The sequence below is a fragment of the Phyllostomus hastatus genome, unplaced genomic scaffold (assembly GCF_019186645.2).
Source record: "Phyllostomus hastatus isolate PE091 unplaced genomic scaffold, TTU_PhHast_1.1 phas_contig_254, whole genome shotgun sequence".
Lineage (NCBI taxonomy): Eukaryota > Metazoa > Chordata > Mammalia > Chiroptera > Phyllostomidae > Phyllostomus > Phyllostomus hastatus.
This window is the reverse complement of record NW_025333810.1, coordinates 6,614,000-6,635,490: the sequence shown is the minus strand read 5'-3', so window position 1 is coordinate 6,635,490 and position 21,491 is coordinate 6,614,000. Positions and strand designations below refer to the sequence as shown.

The following is a 21,491-nucleotide window of genomic DNA, read 5'->3' as shown; positions in this document are numbered from 1 at the left end:
GATGGTGCAAAATCAGTCCCAAGGAAATGTAAGAAATCTGGATCGGTCTTTCAAATAAAAGTGTACTGTGTTGTACTGTTCAAAATTCACAAGGGCAATGAAGTAAAACTAAGGGGTTAGAAGGGTTTGACCAACTAGCCAGAAATTGTCAGTTGTCCCTGCTAAAAAATACATTTTCTCTTACCCAATATCTAGTTATTGCTTTATCTATCATCTGCAGCAATTGTTATAAAATTAATTCAAATGGCATTTTGTTATATTTCTCTTAAATATATGTAATGTCTTTATGACAAAACGGACAATTGTTATTCTACTGCAAGTGTAACAGGTTATTTGCTAAAGTCAAGATTTTGTAGCCCGCTTTACTTTAGAAATGAGATGTTTAAAAAAATTAGCAATCTAAATTGAATAAGAATCTATGGTAGTTTGCTTTGCTAGAACATGTTGTACTGCTTAGCCAGAATCAACAAAAATAGTAGTTGGAATTTCTCTCAGTATTTTAGCACTTGCTTGTAAACAGAATTTCCCTTAAGTAAACTGCTGAACTATAAAGAGATAATGATTGTATTTCTTATTGTATTTAGAAAAAGATCTCATACCTGGAAATATAGAGCTTTTAAAATGCCAAATGTGCAATGAATGTGTTTCATAAATATCTATATTATTAAGTATAAATCATAAATGCAATAAGGAACTTAAAGGGCTATAAGAGTTCCTGAAAGGGAGAGAAAAACTTGCTGGAAGAAATTAGGAAATGTTTAATTGATAGTAAGTTCCTTAAGTTAGGCTTTAAGGAGGAAATAGGTTTTGAACAGATTAGATTAAAAATAATTCTATATGTAAGGAACAGTATAAACAAATGCATTGAATTAGAGGATAATGGGAATTTATTGAAAACAGTGACTTTAAGATTAAGGTACTCAGTAAGGAACAGCTAAAATATGCCTTCTGTGGCCAGATAAGAATGACCTTTGCAAATCAGCTTGAGACTTTCAACTTTTTATTTTAGGCTACGAGAGACCATCAGAGTATTAGGACTGTTGAAACATATCATAAAACAACAGGAGTCATTCATAAAGCAACATCTAATAAGCATATTTTCAGGGTATATTTAACTTTAGGCAAACATGCTATGTTGTAGAGATAAAATAAAGGACAGCATCCCTGCTCTTAAAGAGTTTTGAATTTAAAGGAAGAGATAGATGTACACATAAAAAGCATATGAATTATAGCCCGAATGCTTCTCAAATAGACAATTACAGGGTGTTAAGGACATAGAAGAGAAAATGATACAGTAGGGCACTTCTAGCTCCAAAAACAGGTAAATACTGAATTATCAGTGGCTTACCACAGTAAGTATTTATTTCTTGTTTCATCACAGCGAAATGTGGTGTTCCTTCTCAGATGGCCTACTGCATGGTCACTCAGGGACCCAGGTTCTTTCATTTTGTTGTTTTGCTCTCTGTGGGTCCTCCAATGTCATTTATGTGGGTCAGGATAACCAAAAGGGAGGCATATGTGCCTAACTAACTCAGGTCAGAAAATTCATACTCATTTCATTGATGAGAAGTAATAGAATGGGTCATGTGGTCTCCCTTTGTGTCCAAGACAAATACAGTATAGTTTTGGTGAATATGGTAGAGTCTCTGCCCTAAGAGCATATCTGACTATGGGGTGGGGGTAGTTAGATTCAGGAATGGTGGAAAGCACTGATATTGTATTTGCTCTGATTAGTTAAAACCTATCTGACACCTGTGCTAATTGGCTGGCACTCATGTCATTCAGTTGTTAAATATTTTAATTAAATTTTTACAACTTACCTGCATTGGTGCTAAACCTGGAAGAGTGAGGTTGAATCCAAGAATTCTGCTTTAGCAAGACAGAACTGGAAATTAGTTATAAAATAAACTGAATTGAAGGGATTAGCCAAAAACACATGCATAACCCATAGACACAGACAACAATGTGGTGATGGCCAAAGGGAGGGGGGAAGGGGCTGGGCAGTGACAGGCAAAGTGGTGAATTGGAGACATCTGTAATAGTGTCAGCAATAAACATAAAGATAGATGATAGACAGATAGGTAGATAGATAGATAAATAGATAGATAGATAGAAGTGTAGAGTTTTGGAAGTAATAAGATAATTTAGAAGGCAGTTTTGAAAGTATAGGAGAGAATTATAAAACGTGAATAGAGAATAGGCAGTAAAGATGAAGACCAGGCAGAAAACCAAAAACATAGTTTGAGGCAGGTATTTGGATGTGAAAAGCAAGAGAGGGAGAAGGGTAAACAAACAAACCAACTAACTAACTAAAGCAAACCAGAAATGTTGAGCCTAGATCATTGAAAGGTTGATAGTGCTTTTACCTAAACAGTGAACCAGAAAATCAGCAAATTCTGGAAGGATCCATTACATTCTGAGCCTTTCGAAGGCAAGAATCTGCTTTGTAGTCTTAGATACAGAACTAAGCATGTAGTAGATGTGGCATAGACACTCACTCACGAATATCTGATGTTGGGAACCACCCTGCCTGGTATCAGAAGCTGTAACCCCCGCCTAGGCTAAGGCTAAGGGAACACCCTTGGAACCGTAAGCCAGCAAGGAGACAAAAGCTTATCTCCCTGGCAGGAATGCTGCTTCTGCTGCTTTATTCATAACTGAACCCCAAAAAGCTTGGTCGGTTAGTCAAAGATGGGTAAGATTCCCCAAGGGGGGAACGACCTAAGACAGGCATGATCACTTTGGGAGGCCCCCCAAAAGAAGGACTTGGGGGGCTGCAGCAAAAGGGGGTGAGGGACCCTCACTCCTCGGCTTTGACATAGCCTGAGTGCTCATCATCTGGGAGAAAATCTCCTTATCTCTTGGTTGCCTTAGTTCCCGTGCTAAGCCTGAAACAATGACAGGGTGGTGCAGCTCTGTGCTGAAAAGGGCGGATTCCCGGGTGATCAGGCCTAAGAAAGAATATGTAAATTACTGTGAAACCTTCTTTGTTTAGAATGCTCTCAGTTGAATGAGAGGGGTCGAAGGAGGAAGTTAGTTTGTTCCTCAAAGTCTTACAGCTCTTTTACCCCGACTCAAAATAGACCCTCAGAGTTCCTTGTTTTCTATAGTTCCTTACTTCCCCCTAATGAGTACTGTACTTTACCTGAATTATTATGCAAAATGAGGCCAGTAAAAGCAGGTATGGACGGTAAATCCATGTGCTCCCCACTAGGGGGGTGGCCATTTCTCCCTACTTCCCCACAGAAACTGGTCTGTCTCTGTGCATGTTTTTTCTTGCGTGTTATCGTCGAGCCATCTGCAGTGTTCCGCGGTCACTGCAGGCCGGTGACCCACGCATTGATCTGATACAGAAATGAGCACACAGATGTTTCATAGATATTCATTTAATCAAGAGCCAATGAAATGAAATTACTTCAGTGTTAGATATACTGAGTTCTTGGTGTCACTAAGCTATTGAAGTAGATATGTCCACGGAGTAGTTACAAGGGTAGAAGCAGGGTAAAGTGGCAGTAGAAACCACCTCCTAGGTAACAGTAGTAATTAAATCCAGATGATTATGAGGCAGAAAGTGCCTGCAAGTAGAGAAAACTTTGGAAAAAAATTCCTATCATTAGAGGAGAAGAAAATTCAGAGAAGACACAACCACAGCTGGAACAGAAGGAATGGGGAAAAAATGTGTCTCAGAAAATAGAGAAGCAATCTTAAAAGGGGTAGTTAGGCATATTAAATGACATGGACATGTGAAGAAAAAAGAAGCAATCACTTTATTTCACAATTAGGGGTTAAAAGCCAGTTACATTTATTTTATTTTGTAGATGGCTTTCTTTCATTTACTTTATTTTCCTTTCTAAATATTTATGGAGTACTAACAGTATGTATCAGGAAGTGCAAACAGTCTATAATCACACCTCCTTTATATAATTGTTGCTAAGGTTGACATATTTCCTTCTAGTCATTTTAAATAAATATGAAAATAGTCAGTGGAGAATGCATCAGTTGTCAAATGTGCCATTTGTCAATATAAAATTACTCTCTTTGAACCATTTAATGATTTTTGCCTCAAATTCTATTTTGTCTGAAAATAATGTAGTATTTTAATGTCTGTATTTTCCCAGCAAATCATTTTTATGCCTTTTTTTTTAGTTTAATATTTTGTTTCAACAGTTTCTTTTTTATTTTTCTTTTTATTTTTTTGTTGTAGTTCAAGTACAGTTGTGTTCATTTTCTATCCACCACTTGCCCCTGCCCCATCCATCTCTGCCTCCCACCTTCAGTCCTACCCCCTTTGCTTTGTCCATGTGTCCTTTATACATGTTCCTTGACAACCCTTCCCCTATTTTTCCCCATTATTTCCCTCTCCACTCCCCTCTGGTTACTGTAGGTTTGTTCTTTATTTCAATGTCTCTGGTTATATTTTGCCTGCTTGTTTGTTTTGTTTCAACAGTTTCTTGTAAGCTACATTTAGTTTAATTTTTCCTTTCTCTTCCATGGTATTAATGGCATCTCCTTTTATTGTTATAATTTATGTCTTGTTTTTCTTTTAGTGCTATATTTTTAAATTTTTATTTATTTTTATTGCATTTTTTTCTATTACCATTTATCCCCCGCACCCTCTTCCACCTCCACACACCTCCCCATCCCTCCCCATCACCACACTGTTGTCCATGTCCATGAATTCTTTCTCAGTTTTTATTTCATGCTCATTCCCTCCAGCCCCACCCCCAAGATTCCTTGTTTTTACTGAGGATTTTTTTCTATTTAGAATTTGTTTCTCTCATTTTGATTTACCCCAAAGATTAGAAAGGCCTATATCTTGTTTTTCTTTTTAATTCTTTTAACTGACTTTATTTTTTAGAAAAAAATTAGATTCATTTTTAGATTAGATTCACAGCACATTTGAGAGGAAATAGTACAGAGAGTTCTCATATAACTACCTGTCCACATCCCAGCTTGCCAATTCTTGTGATTTCATTCACCTTTCTCACAAAATTCTATATGGCATACAAGTAAGTCAATAACAAAATATATGCATCATATCCTTCTTCTAATCATTTCCCTACTTCATAAGAGGGGGAATGTAATACATTTTTACTTCTTTTAACCTAATTTTCTCGTATTTTCAAACCATAATTTATATTTTAAAATATATTAATATTATTTAAATTTATTAAAGTATTTTCTCCTTAAATGACAATTTATTTTTATTCAATGTTGTTACAAAATTTAATTATTTAGACTGAAATTTGTTCAATTTGATTCAGTTTTCATTGCTAGTCTTTGCAGAAGCATTGACTAGATGTCAGTTTCTAGAACTACGTAACAGATCTTTGACCTCAGAGAGCATATAGTCTAATGGCTTTCTCTCATACTATTGCTCTTTCTTGTTCTCTATTCTAGTTAAAAGCACTGCTAAAGTTTGAGTTACCCCATTCTTAATCCCTTAATGTAAGTACTTTATGGAAAGTATAAAGAAGGAATTTCTTTTCAGTATGTGAAAATCTAAATTCTTGGAAGCAAGATCATTTTTTATTATTTTATATTGCAGGAGAGAAATAAGTGGCTTACTTTATTTATGTTTACTCACTTTTTGTCTCAATATTTGGAGAATTTTACTTTTATCCTTATACTTTATTTTTTACTTGAGTCTCTATTTCCTTTATTAACTGTTACAGAAAATCATTTGAATGTACATACTTAGGTCATTTTTCAGCTCCATAAGTTTTCTGTGGTCATATTTTAAAAAGATTTTATTTATTTATAGAGAGAAGGGAAGGGAGAGAGAAGAGGAGAGAAACATTGATGTGTGGTTGCCTTATACACATCCCCAACTAGGGACCCGACCCACAACCCAGCCATGTCCCTGACTAGGAATCAGATCGGTGACCTTTTGGTTTGTAGGCCAGCCAAGGCACTGTGGTCATATTTTTTAATACTGCTTCTATAGAAAATTTTCTGTTTATTTTAATTGATAATTCTTACATTGAATCACATTTTGTTTATTCCATGTTAGTTATCTTTTTTCTCTTTTTTAATGAAATCTTTTTATTGTTATTCTATTATTGTTGTCCCAATTTTTTCCCCCTTTGCCCTCCTCTGCCCATCCCATCCCCTCACTCCCACAGTCAATCCCCACACCATTGTTCATGTCTGTGGGCCATTCATGCATGTTCCTTGACTAGTCCCCTCCCCTTCTTTCCCTCATTATCCCCCTCCACCATCCCCTCTAGTCACTTTCAGTCTGTCCTGTGTTTCATGCCTGTGGTTCTATTTGTTCATTAGTTTATTTTGTTCACTAGATTCTTCTTATAGGTGAGATCATATGGTATTTGTCTTTCACCAAATAGCTTATTTCTCTTAGCATAATATTCTTCAGTTCCATCCATGCTGTCTCACAAGCATGAGTAGGAGTTCCTTCTTTCTCTCTGCTGTGTAGTATTCCATTGTGTAAATGTACCACACCTTTGCATCTACTCATATACTGATAGGCACTTGGGCTGCTTCCAAATCTTAGCTATTGTAAATAGCGCTGCTATGAATACAGGGGTGCATAATTTCTTTTGAATTGGTGATTTGAGATTCTTAGGGTATATTCCAAACAGCAGAATCACTGGGCCAAAAGGCAGTTCCATTTTTAGTTTTTTAAGGAAATTCCATAGTGTTTTCCACAGCACCTGTGCCAGTCTGCATTCCCACCAATAGTGCACTAGAGTTCCCTTTTCTCTACAACCTACCACCACATGTTGTTTGTTGATTTGTGATGCAGACCCAGTCTGTGGGGTCCATGTGTTATGGCTTTGGTGAACAAATTCATGCAGACTGCAGAAGTCCTGTGGAGAAAAAGGGAATGTGTGGCCACTCTCTGAGTGAAAGAGGGCCCCGACTCCTGACTGGACAGGCTTTTACTGGTTTTCTGGGTCCATTACATTCAGGATGGTCCTCATTTACCATGAAAAGGTTCTCTGTAGGTGATTACCTTGTACAGATAACAAGGGAAAGAATGTTGCTAATTACTTCAAAGAGAAAGATGTTACAAATCAAAAGGAAAAGTGGTTGAACTGGTTACACTCCATACTTGGGAGGTTTAGCACAGATCTTAGGAGGTTACTTTAGAGATATGCAGTAAGCATTTGCTGCCTCAATCCAGGGTGAGGGAGTTTTAGCAACAGCAAGCCTCATAGCAGCCTAGATACAATGCAGGCCTGATTCCCCACGGGGAACCTATCCGTGGGTATGGGTCCTATGTGCTGGACCTTGCTCCCCACTTGCCTTTCCAAGTGGGAGCTGGGATACATTTCCCACGCCACATGGAACTGTCCCCTATAGGTTTGTTTATGATGGTCACTCTGAAAGGTGTGAGATGATATCTCATTGTGGTTTTAATTTGCATCTCTCTGATGGCTAGTGATGTTGAGCATCTTTTCACATGTCTATGGGCCACCTGTATGTCCTCCTTGGAGAGCTTTTGCCCAGTTTTTAGTTGGATTGTCTTCTTGGTGTTGAGCTATATGAGTTCTTTATATATTTTGCAGATCAAATCCTCATCCAATGTATCACTGGCAAGCATGTTCCCCCATACAGTCAGTTCCCTTTTCATTTTGATAATGGTTTCTTCTCTCTTTATTTTCATGTTATATTTCCTTAACTTTGGAATCTTCCTGAATTGGTAATCCATAACACTTGTTTATCTTTCATAATGTCTTTCTTATTTTAAAACTTCTTTTACTATGTAATGATCTTTTACCACAGCACTTTACATTTTCATACCATCCTTTGTCATCTCACACTTTTTCCCCTGTGACTATTCAACTCCTAGTGTATATGCTATTGAGCACCACATAGTTTTCTGTCCTTTCTTTTAGATTCTTGCAGTAAACAATTTATCAAACTTTATTCCTTCTGAATATATGAGATAATGCATCATTCTTCATGTCTTTCAATAATTTAGAAATCAGTTTGAAAGTTTTCTTCTATCTGCCATGGTACTCCCATGGAAGAGAGTTCCATGTATGACTGGTGTTTGCCAACAGACAGGATCTACACGTTGTCTTCAGGTCCTGCTCTACATGTTTGTGCACTAGTAGAAGCCCCTACTTTGATCTAAAGCTGGGCAGCACACTGATAACTGAAGTGCCTAGGATCGTTTCAGTCTATGGTAGGTTTTTATCTAAGGTGGTTATGCTGAAATGTGAGGAAATATTTTTTATCTATTTGCCTGTATCTCACATCTCCAAACACTGCTATTATCCTCAGCCTGTTTGAAAAACAGAGCCCTTCTTATTTCTTCAAGATCTTCTTTCCTGCTGTAGAATTTTATTTGTGATAAGTAAACTCTCTAGGATGAAATGTAATCTCTGCCCATCAATTTTCTTCTATTTAATTTTTAAATTATTTTTATGACCTGCAGAAGCTAACTGTATATATAGGGGAACTGATACAGGGACATAAAAGTTAGCTTTCCAGGTGCTGCAGAAAAATCAGTGCTTGGATTTCTGGTTGGTAAAGGCCTTGGAAGTAGTTATAAAGAGAGGACTACCTGCTTTCAAATGAGCCTTTCCCCCTACTTCTGTCTGAAGAGTGTTGTTGAATCCTTAATTCCACTTTGCCACCCAGTTACAATGACTCCTACATTACTAAATATTTCCACATAGTAAATTCAGATTCTGGATTGTGTCTCATTTTTTAGCATTCTCCATTGATCAAATCCCATTCAGGAACATAGTATACTAGACAAAGAGTGAAGGTATTAGTATGGGGATAGTGCAAGCCTAGCATAGTGTTATTTTAAAAGTATGAATAATTTTCAGAATTTAATAACAAAGTATTTATAGTATACCCCACAATCATGATAATATGCCAGCCAACATGTCAAGAAATTATAGTTTAGAAACTCTGGATTAAAGCACTGCAAGGATATTAATATTTTGACATTCTTAGCAGTTTAGCCTCAAGCCTAAAGTTTTGTACTATTCAATATTATATTATCTAACCAGCAAGAGCTGAGTCATTTAGAAGCAGAAAAGACAGGGGAAAAAACATGGTCTTTTGTGTTTCTCCATTTTCCCACCCCCAAATCTGTATAGTTGCTATGGCAATCAATTGCTTCTCCAGTAAAATAACTCCTCCAATCTTCAATACTCACTGCCAACACTCTGTTTCAATAACTCCTGAAATGGCCCTGAAACTTTTAAGTATTTCTTGTTCAATCTGCACAACTGTCAGGGTAATCATTTTGAAACAGAATACTTATCATACTGTTTTACTGCTTATAAGTTTTCAAAGACTGCAAGGATGTTGTATTGAATGAAGGAGAAGTCTTCATATGGAAGAGTCATATTCAGAGCCCTGAATTTCTGTCTCTGTTACTTCCCCTTTCCCCCTTCCCTCCTCTCCCTGGGGGGGGGGGGGGGTTGAGTGACATACCCCAGGTCAGAGATTGTCTGACATCTCTTGGCATCAAGGCCTATAGATACTGATATTTGAGGGTTCCCCAAGAAAATGGTTTCACTCCTGAGCAAGGCAGCCTCTAAGGTGACTTCTAATGATCCTTGCTTCCTTGTATTTATGCCCTTGTATACTCTCTTCTCTTTGAGCATGGGCTGGATTTAGTGGTTGACTTCTAATGAATTGAATATGGCAAAAGTGAGGGCATGCCTCTTTCAAGATTAAGTTACAGAGAGACCATGGCTTCTGTCTTTCAGACTCTCTCTCAATCTCTTACTCTGAGGAAAATCAACTGCCATGTTGCTCAAGAAGAGGTTCTAATGCAAGAAAGTGATGTCACCAACCAACCATCAGTTAGGACTGAGGCTTGCCAACAATCCTGTAAATACAAGTGAGGGTAGCTTCTCCCCCTGTTAACTTTTGAGTTGTCTGCAGTCTGTCAATACCTCAATTTCAGCCTTGTGAGAGACCCTGGGCTAACAGCCAGGCCCAAATTTCTGGCCCTTCAAAAAAATGTCACATGATAAATGTTTGTTGTTTTCAGCTGCTAATTAGGGGTATGTTGTTGTGTAGTAAAATATAACTAATATAGTTACTACTCAATCACCTCATGATGAGGGTCATTGTTTAACAAGACCTGACAACCCACTGAGAGCGTTCCCTTGCCTTTTCACTATTATGACTTTAAACACAAATAACTGAGAGAAAGGGGCATAGGGAAAGAATGGTGGCTATGATCTTTTCCTTGAATATGATGATGGTTCTGTGGGTATATATATATACATATATAAACATACATATATGTCAAAATGTATCAAAGTATGTATTTTAAATATATGCAATTTATTATGCTAATTGTACTTCAATAAATCTGTTAACATATGAATAAACACATAAGGTTCACCAACTATTTGAAAAAGAGTCCAACATAACAGAGAGGGACCCAAACAAATAAAATGTAAAAGTCACTAGAGAAAACTAAAACAGTTCAGGAGCAAAGAATAAAAGTTTTTAAAATCTATAATAATTATCATCTGAGAAATAAATGAAAATTGTTCATCCATGAAAAAAAGATGATACAAAAAATAGTGTAAGAAAGAAAGAGTTCTTATAAATTAAAAACATACTAGAAAATAAACTTTAACAGAAGGTTTTGAAGATAAAGTTAAAAAGATCTCTTCAAAATTAGAATAGAGACAAAGAGGAGAAAAATGAGAACAAGAAAATAAGAAAATGAGAGACCCAGTTCCAGAGGTTTAGTATTAGTATAAAGTAAATTCTAGAGAGAAAATAAAAGAACAAAAACAATAAAGGGGACTCATTTATCAATGAAAATTTTTTTTAATTTGAAAAAACTAAAGATAAATTTATACATTTAAGAGGCCAAAATAGTACTTTAAGGCACTTTGTAGTAATTATCCACTGATATGTAATAAATGACTACAAAATGTGGCACCTAAAACTGCCTGCATTTATCACCTCACATGCTCACTGATTCAGGAATGAGTTAGCTGATTCTCTATCTCAGACTCTCCCACAAGGCTGCACTGAAGGTGTTGGCCAAGACAAACTGGGGAAGACTCTACTTCTAAGATCACTCACAAATTATTGGCAGGATGGGATTCCTTGCAAGTTATCATACTGAGAATTTCAACAGCTTGTTTACTCTGGGGTGTAGACACCGTCCTTAGTCACTTACCTTGTCGGCCTCTCCAATGTGGCCACTTAATATATCAAAGCACACTTACCAGGAAGGCAAAAAAGAGTTTGCTACCAAGAAAAAAGTCACACCTAATCATGGAAGGGATATCCCATTACCTTTGCTATATTCTGTTGGCTAGAAGTAAGTCATTGGGGAAGCCTATTTTCAAGGAGAGAGAATTACACAACAGTGTGAACACTAGGAGGTGGGGATTACTGGCACACACCTTGGAAATTTGTCTACCACACACTTCTTTGTGAAAATGGAAAAACTAAGAAAAAAGCGATTTAAAACTTCTGGTGACAGAGATCATTAGCAATCATAAAATATTCCATGTTTTTCTTTTTCTTTTTCCAGAAGAGTTGCTTGTAGTTAGATAAGAATAATGGTTCTCAATCAGGAGTGATTTTGGCTCCTAGAAGACCTTGGCAATGTTAATAGACATTTTTGGTTGTCACACATGGGGGTTGTTATAGCCTCCTGGTGGGAAGAGTACGGAGATGTTGCTAAATATCCTACAATGCACAGGATATATCCCTGCAACAAAACAGCATTTAGCCCAAATATCAACATGACCAAAGTTTAGAAACCTTGGGTTAGCATCATGCATCATGTATTTTTTACCATGTACTATGAGCAGAAGTGACATGATGCTTCCGTGTCAAAGCAGTTGGAACTAGTGTCTTTCCTCCCAAGTCATTATTCCTCTGTCAGTGAACTTGAAACAGTAACAGGTTGAGATGGTAGCATTATAAATAGAAAGGGCCTGAGTTCCAGATGGAGCAGAGCTCCTAATGAACTGCACCAGATTTTAGTGAGCAAGAGATATACATTTGTTTTGTTGAAATTTCAGTATGTGTCTTTTAAGAAAAGTAGGAGTAAATATCCCAAATAATATAGCTGTAGAGAGAATAAACAGGTTACTACAAATGCTTGGAAATCAAGATGGCATCAGATGCCTCAAAAGCAGCATCAAAAACAAGAGGATGGTGTAGCCTCAATAAACTGATGGACAATAATATTCATTCTAAAACTACAAATATCCCTTAGTATTAAATATATTTTATCAATAGTGTTTGGAAAACATATAAAACTGTCATGTGAAAATTTAACTGAATCAATTATTCTGTTCTTAATTTGTAGAATTCAAATAACAAATGATACCTAAATATTTTTCTGCCTCAATGTGTTAAATGTGAAGGTAGAATTAAGATATTTTGAAATTATTTACCTTCTATTCACCATATCTTAGGAAGCTTCTTAAGAATGTCTTTCTTCAAATGAGGGAATAAACCTAAAAGAAGGAACACAGTGGGTTCAGACAACAGTAGCACCAACAGTGGTAAGGAACATTCCCAGGATGACAGGCCTGGTGACAACCAGTTTCAAGTAGATAAAAAAGACACTTAAGCTCAACACATGCAAAACTGAAATTGTCACTTCTTTTCCATGCAGTCTCAAAGGGCTCTTTGATGCATGTACTCACTTAAGTTGTTTGTACACATTCACACTAACAGTACTCATCCTTCCCAATTTGTTTCAGAGGTGTTTCTAGAGCCATACCTCAGCTTGGAGCACAATATGTTTTCTCCTGCTTTGTGAAACCATTTCTATTAGTTTGTATAAACTGGCTTTAAAGAAAATTAACATTCTTTTACTGTGTCTTTTGGCATCTTTCAGTCACAGCACAATTCTGTTGTGATAACCACACTGATTAGTATCTGAAATGAGGCTGATGAAAAGACCCCAGACTCTAATAGCTAAATTTTTTTTGAAGTGTGGATAAACTGAAATAGAAGATGAATCAGCAATGCTAGGGTGGCAGAGGACCATCCCTGGATCAGGACTTCAAAATTTCATGTCTGGAATGCAGGAAGAATTGTTTCAGTGGAACATGTCCACTGGAAATTTTGATGAAGTGGGTTGAAAATTTAAAATTTAAAAATCCTTGCCTTTGAGTTCCTTAGTTGCTTCTGAAAGGTCTAGTCAAGGTGAAAGTGACACCTGAAACTTTCTGGCAAGTACTGTATATGGAAACTATCAGATCAATAGTCTGGCTGGCAAGGAAAAGCAAGACTGAAACTATAGCAGCTGATGTCTGAGACAGAGCCCCTGGGATAAGATCACTGGGAATAAAAGCCAAGCACCCTGGAGCTTCCCTTGACAGGCAGCTCTTCGTGCCAAGCAGAAGCAGGATCACTACCCATGCTGTAGGTGTTGGAGGGATGAGAGCAGAACAATTTTTAATTTTCACTAAGCAGACTATATCCACAGAATGTTTTATAATGTAGAAACTACAAAACAAAGGCAATTAAATAGGTACCAAATATTTTAAATGTGAGATCAAATAATGGTAATAGTAATAGTCAAGAACAAGCTGTTTCTTTACTAGCCTACCCTTAAAAATATTCAAGAAGATTTATTTGGTGTTAGTTTTTTTAACTTTGAATTAACTTTCTAGCAAATAGCTGCACTTAAATCTTGTTTCTTACAGGAAGCTATAATCTTGAAGCTCTGTGATTTCAGAAAAACTGTTCTGGTAAAAGAAAACAAAAATAGTGTCCAAAGAAAAGACATGATTTGCTACTTGAGCAAATCACCTTTACAAAATAGAAAATCAAAATTACTTCATTGAGATTAAAAATCTGTTATTTATGTATCCAGAAAATCATTTTTTAACCTCCTGATTTAAAGATACATGAAAGATTAAATCTTACTGGGTGGGGTTTTAAATGTGAAAGTTATGGTTAAATGGTGTTTCTAAAGATTTGAAAACTTTCAGTTTCCAGAATGATCTATGGTTCCTAAGAATAGTATATTAAAGAAGAATTAGGGAAAATGGTACTGAAGTATAATTGGATGGAAAATGTAAGATTAAATTTTGTTTGTGACTGAAGTTGTTATCAGCTTAAAATAGACTATTGTATCAACAGTATATTTATATAAGCCTCATAGTAACCATAAAGCAACAACCTAGAGTAAATACACAAAAAATTAAAAGAAGTGAGTCAAAACATACCAACATGGACAGTTATCAGTTCATGAAGGAAGAAAGGAACAAAAGGACTACAACCAGACAGAAAACAACTAATAAGATAGCACCAGTATGTCCTTACCCATCAATAATTACTTTAAATGTAAACGGACTAATTTCTCCAACCTAAATCTATAGAATGGTTGAATGCCCAGTCCTGGCTCGTGTGGATCCGTTGTTTGGAGTGTCATCCCATAGACCACAGGGTCATGGGTTTGGCTCCCAGTCAGGGCACATGCTTGGGTTATAGGTTCAATCCCAGTCTGGGTATTTGTGAGAGGCAGCCAATCAATGTTTCTCTTTTACATCCATGTTTCTCTCCCTCTTTCTCTCCCTCTCTTCCCTTCTCTCTAAAAAATCAATAAGCATGGCCTTGGGTGAGGATTAAAAAAAAAAGACCCAACTCTATGCTGCCTACATGAGACCTCACTTCAATTCTAAGGACACACAAAGACTCAAACTAAAGAGATGGAAAAATATGTTCCATGAAAGTGGAAACAAAGAGCAAAAATATACATACTTACCTTGGACAAGACAGACTTTGACTCAAAAACTATCAAAAGATGAAGGTCATTATATACTGACAAAGGAGTTAATTCATTAAGAGGAAATAACAGCTATATGAACCAAACACTGGAACACCAACCATATTAAGTAAATACTAACAGATCTGAGGGAAGAAATAAGCAATATGACAATAATAATAGAGTTATCAATACCCCATTTTCAACAATAGATAGATTATCCAGACAAAAAAAAAGTAAACACTGGACTTGAATTATACTTTAAAGCAAATTGACCTAATAGACATAATATACATAACATTCTACCCCAAAGCAGCAGAACATACATTATTCTTAAGTGCACTTAGAACATTCCCTAGAATAGATCATATGTTAGATCGCAAAACAAGCCACAAATATGTGGAAATTAAACAACATTCTCCTGAACAACCAGTGAGTCAAAAAATCAAATGGAATATCAAAAAATATTGACATAAATGAAAGTGGGAACACAACATACCATAGTTTATGGGATACAGCAAAAGTAGTTCTAAAAGAGAAGTTTAGAGTGATAAATGCCTACATTAAGAATAAAAGAAATAACTCAAATAACTAAACTTTATGCTTCAAGGAATTATAAAGAATAAAAAAGCCCTGGCTGGTGTAGCTTAGTGGATTGATCACATGCCTGTGAACCAAAGCATTGCTGGTTCAATTCCCAGTTAGGGCACATGCCTGAGTTGTAGGCCAGGTCCCTAGGCGGGGGTGCACAAGAGGCAACCACATATTGTGTTTCTCTCCCTCTCTTTCTCCTTCCCTTCCCCTCTCTCTAAAAATAAATAAATAAAATCTTTTTTAGAAAAGAATAAAAATGAGCCTCATATTAGCAGAAAGCAGGAAATAACAAAGATTAGAGCAGAAATAAGTAAAATAGACCAGAAAAAAGTAGAAAGGTTTGCTATAACTAAGAGCTATTTTTTTAAGATAAATTTGACAAACCTTTAGCTACGCTTTCCAAGATAAAAAGAAGACTGAAATAAAGTAGGAGAAAAAGACATTACAATGGATACCACAGAAATACAAAGCATCATGAGACCACTATGAACAAGTGTAAGCCAACAAAATGAATAAAGTAGAAGAAATTAATAAATTCCTTGGACCATACCACCTCCAAAGATGGAATCATGAAGAAACAGAAAAATTGCACATACCTATAAAAAGTATGGAGATTGAATCAGTGATCAAAAATCTCCCAACAAAGACAATCTTCACTGGTTAATTCTATCAAACATTTAAAGGAGAATTAATGCCAGTCTTTCTCAAACTGTTCCAAAAAATCAAAGAGGAGAGAACACTCCCAACACATTTTATAATGCCAGCATTCTGCTGATACCAAAACCAGACAAAGATATTACAAGAAAAGTAAAGGCCAATTACCCTGATGAATATACATGAAAAATTCTCAACAAACCACTACAAAGCAAGTTCAACAAGATCATACAGCATAATTAAGTGGTACTTATCCCTAGGATGCAAGGATGGTTTACATACATAACTAAAATAAATGTAATACATCACATTATTAGAATGAAAAATTTTATATCATATAATCATCTCAATATATGCAGAATAAGCATTTTACAACATTTAAATTTTTATTCTTTCATCATAAAAACTCTCCACAAATTGGGTATAGAAGGAATGTGCCTCAACACAACACAAGTCATAAATGACAAGTCCACAGTTAACATACTCAATGGTGAAATGTTGTTAGTTTTTCTCTCTAATATTATAAATAAGACAAAAATTGCCTATTCTTGCAGCTTGTATTCCTCATAGTACTGGAAGTCCTAATCAGAGCAATTAGGTAAGAAAAAGAAATAAAAAGTATCCAAGTAAAAAGTACTTAAAGAAAAACTTAAATTGTCTCTGAATTTTTTTATGATGGTAGTAAGAATAATGCAGCTGAAACTTATTTAGTATTTGCTCAATCAAACATACTTTACATATTATTCATTTTTAATATTTATAAATATGAAACAAGGCAGGTGCTATTTTTTAATATTAGGAATGAAAACACTGAGGCACACAGGGGTTAAGTAATAGTAGGTGGTAGAATCAAAATGTGCTGCAAGATCTGAGTACAGATCCCACATGCTTAACCATTTTACTATATTTTTTCTGTTTATATCATTGAATGTTTGTCTCTCTGATGTCTCAGGTTGTCTTGTGTTATAGTTATCTATGAATCATTCATTTTTAGTACAAACTATTCAACTGAAATAACTAGAAATCATAGATATACAAGTGTATCCATCTAATTTTTCCATTTTAAAGGTTTTCTAACATATTGCTTTGCATCTCTTTAAACTTTTATAATTCAAGAAGAAACTTGAAGCAAGTTACTTGAATACTTTTAACATTGAAATAATTTTAATATTCTGTTTTATTCCTTTTCACAGCAGTTAGCACATTCCTTTGAATACCAGAAGTGCAAAACTTTGTTAAATAAATATAGTTAATCTGTGTTGACCAGATGTCCCAGAATTCTCTAGCATTCTAAAATCATATTTTCATTTAATATTTAAATAGAATAGCTGGAGTCCCTATTTTATGTATTGTGGAAAGCTCATTGGTCTCTGCTCCACAATACTTCTGAATCTTATGGGTTGGGAGAGGGCTCCATATATTTTTTTCTTGTCGTCAGACATTTCAGTTGGACTTCTGCTATTAGCTCCCTCTATGACTTGTCTTCTGAGATTGCCATTCTGAGCATTGTCTGCTAAGATAAGTGTGTTTTGTGGGAGTCTTATTGATGGCACAGCTTTCATTTATTCATTTCATAATTCACTAAACATGCAAATATCATTGAGTGTCTAATGGTACTATGCTGGGCACTGATGAGACGATGATAAGTAAACCAAGTCTCCACAGTCATATAGCTCATATTCTAGCAAGGCATAAAACACAGGTACACAGATAAATGTAAAGTTACAACTGAGATAATTGTGATGGAGGAGAGGCCCACAGTGGACTGAGAGCTATGTAGACTTGAACTGAGAGTTGAAGGGTAGGAAGACTTTAACCAGCCCTGTGGCAGAGATGGAGTAGGGAAAGAGGGTACAGCATGGTAGATGTAGAGATTCCTAAAAGGAGGACTAAGTCCAGGTGAGAGATGGTGGTCTAAATTAGGGAAATGACAGTGGAGATGAAGATAAAGATTTGAGAAGCATCTAGTATAGCATAAAGCAAGAGGACCTGGTGATAAGAGAAAAACATAAGGTATCAAAAATACAAAGTTCCCTATAGGCAGAAACTTAAAAAATGCATGTAGACATACATTTCAGTCATACAAATTTATCAGGCTTTTTTGAATTTGGGAAATTCTCACCAGTTATGTTGCTCCTTAGGTTCCTTCCTAATAGCTTTCCCTTTAAACCAAATTTCTCTCCTTTGAAACCATATTCTTTACCACTATGTATTTTGTTGCTTTACCCATTTCTGGACTCATGGTAATTACTTCATAATAACCTTAGTAATACAATTATTATGTGAGCAGTTTAACACTAAATCTCCAATAGTTTAGTGCCTGTTTCACACTGCCAACACTTCCATCGGGCTGTTGCTAAGCTGTCTGTCACAGTGCCACCCTTAGTGATACAAAGAGCTTGGAGAAGTACTGAAGTCACAGCAATTTTTTTATTTTGTAAATATATCTTAGATCAAATTTTAGACTTCTACCAGAACTTCCAGGGTCATGGGGTTATGTATAGTGATGCACACTTTCGTCTCCTCATCGGGCATATTCAGCTTCAAGTTTCCTTAAGCCCTTCATATCCTTACATATCATTTGCTACTGACCAGCTATGGTATTTACATCTCCTAGGAGAAATTGACTTTTAATTATTTTCTAGTTCTCATTCTGTGTGTCATGGCCTTCCCTCCAAAATGTCAGTTTTAGTAACCCAATGGCTTACCAGAACAAAGAGCTAATGTATAGTAGTTATATAGGGTAAGTACTTTATGTTAACGGTGTAGAATCAACATGCTTAAGAATGAATTATGACTTTCAAAGCTATATATTCCTAGGAGGAGGAATATGTATACCTAATATTGTATCTGTTTTATGCTCTTTTGAAGGAAACATCCTTCTGTATCAGAACTCCCCATGTTTCCATATCCAGATTTTTTCACCAAGAGTGATGAAGAATTGACAAGAATCATTGACCGTCATGTAAGATTGACTTTCTTAAATTACTAGCGAAAGCTTTGTTTTTAAAAGTATTTTGAATTAGAATATGTAGTTCTGAGACTTTAATATTGACAAATGGAACTTAAAAGTAGAGCCATGATTTGGCATTGCTAAACTTAACTGTATCTCACCGGACTGTCTATACATATCAGTGCTTTCATTGGGTTACAGAAAATTTGGCATCTGTTATTTTGAAATACTAGTTTTATTCTGTTTCTTGAATTAGTACTGATTTTTTTTACAACAATCTGATATTGAAACTGAACACTGTTTTCTTCTATGGTGTAGTTTTAATAATGGAACAAAAATCTTTTGACTCAAAAAAATCTTTGGATTCAATTTTCAGTGACCATTCTTTACCCTTGAAATATTAGAAAGACTTTAATCATTTTGTTCCTGGTATGAGTTTAAAAAGCTGTGGAAATACAAGACTATTCACTTAAGACACTTTAAGCCACTGAGCTATATTTAGGGGATGATTTCTTGCCAAATCATTTTATGACCATTTCTTTTCAGGAGCAGAGCTGGAATAGGGGAGAAAGTACTCATTTTTTTTTCCCTTTGAGTACAATCTGGATTCAATAAGATATAGGATGTGTTTAAGTTAATTTTATATCCAGTAGTTTAATATTATCTGTCAGATTTTATTTATATTCCCATGATTATTCTTTATATTTTTATTTTATTTAATTTATTGGGTAATTAATAAAATTACATAGGTTTCAAGTGCACAATTCTATAGCACATTATCTTTACATTGTATTGTGTGTTCACCACCCCAAGTCAAGTCTCCTTCCATCACTCCCACTTTCCCCTTTCACTCTAACATTTACCATACTATTGTTTGTGTTCATTAGTCTTTTTTCTCCTGTGCTTAAGCCCATCACTGTTCTCACACAGTCCTTAACCCCTACCCCTTTGACAACCATCAGTCTGTTCTCTGTGTCCATGAGCCTGTTTCTACTGTTATTTTTTATTAGGTTACACATATAAGTGAAGTCATATGATACTTGTCTTTCTCTGACTCACTTATTTCTCATAGCATAGCACTCTCAAGGTCCTTTTATGTTGTCACAGAAGGTAAGATTTCCTTCTTTTTTATGACTGACTAGTATTCCATTGTGTAAATGTATCACAGATTTTTATCCACACATCTACTGATGGGCAATTGGGCTGCTTCCAAATCTTGGCTATTGTAAATGATGTTGCAGTGAACTTAGGGGTGCATAGATTCTTTTGAATTAGTGTTTTGGGTTTCTTCAGTGGAATCAGTGGATCTAAAGGCAGTTTTATTTTCAAATTTTTGAGCTTCCCACATGCTACACCAATCTGCATTCCCACCAACAGTGCAACAGTGCACCAACAGTGCACCTTTTCTCCATGCCCTTGCCAACATTCATTTGTTGATTATTTATGATAGCCATTCTGACACGAGTGAGGTGATATCAGATTGTGGTTTTAATTTTCATTTCTCTGATGATTAGTGATGTTGACAATCTTTTCATATGTTTATTGGCCATTTGTATGTCCTCTTCAGAGATGTGTCTATTCAGGTTTGCCCACTTTTTAATTGGATCATTTGTTGTTTTGGAGTTCAGTTTCATAAGTTCTTTATCATTTTGTATATTAACCCCCTATTAGATGTATCATTGACAAGAACATTCTCCCATTCACTGGGTTGTCTTAGCATCTTGTTGATGGTTTCCTTTGCTGTGCAAAAACTTTTTAGTTTAATGTAATACCATTTGTTTATTTTTCTTCTGTTCCCTTATCCAAGGAGATACATCAGAAAAAAACATAGCTATAAGAAATTTCTGAGATTTTACTGCTTATGTTTTCTTCTAGGATTTTTATGATTTTGAGTCTAACATTTAGGTATTTATTTTATCATAAGTTTATTCTTGTATATGGTGTTAAGAAAGTGGTCTAGTTTTGCTTCTTTGCACTATCTGTTCAGTTTTCCAACACCATTTATTGAATAGGTTATCTTTACTCCATGGTATGTTTTTGCTTCCTTTCTCAAATATTAATTGACCATAAAAGTTTCGATTTAGTTCTGGGCTCTCTATTCTGTTTCATTCATCTATATGTCTGTTTTTATGCCCATACCATGCTGTTTTAATTACTCTTATAGTATAGTTTGATATCAGGTAGTAAGATTCCTCCAACTTTGTTCTCCTTTCTCAAGATTACTATTGCTCTTTGGGTTTTTTTGTGGTTCCATATTAATGCTTGGAATATTTGTTCTATTTCTGTGAATACACCATTGGTATCTTGATAGGAATTGCATTGAATCTAAGATTGCTTTGGTAGTGTGGACATTTTAATGATGTCGATTCTTCCTACCCATGAACATGATATATGTTTCCACTTACTTGTATCTTCTTCAGCCTGTTTCTTCATTGCCTTATAATTTTATGAGTATAGGATGTCCTTGTTTAAATTTATTCCTAAGTATTTTTATACAATTATAAATGGGACTGTTTTATTTCTTTCCTTTTCTGATAGTTTATTATTGGTGTATAAAAATGCCACTAATATCTGGATATTTATTTT

At 35.5% G+C, this 21,491-nt stretch overlaps 1 protein-coding gene across 1 annotated transcript in view; it reads left to right on the top strand.

The window, feature by feature from the left end:
* The window catches only part of TMEM232 (transmembrane protein 232), a 170,154-nt gene that overhangs the window by 144,414 nt on the left and 4,249 nt on the right, over positions 1-21,491 (top strand). The window contains 1 exon segment of the mRNA XM_045838057.1: positions 18,824-18,917. Within this exon segment, the coding sequence (XP_045694013.1) occupies positions 18,824-18,917 (94 nt within the window).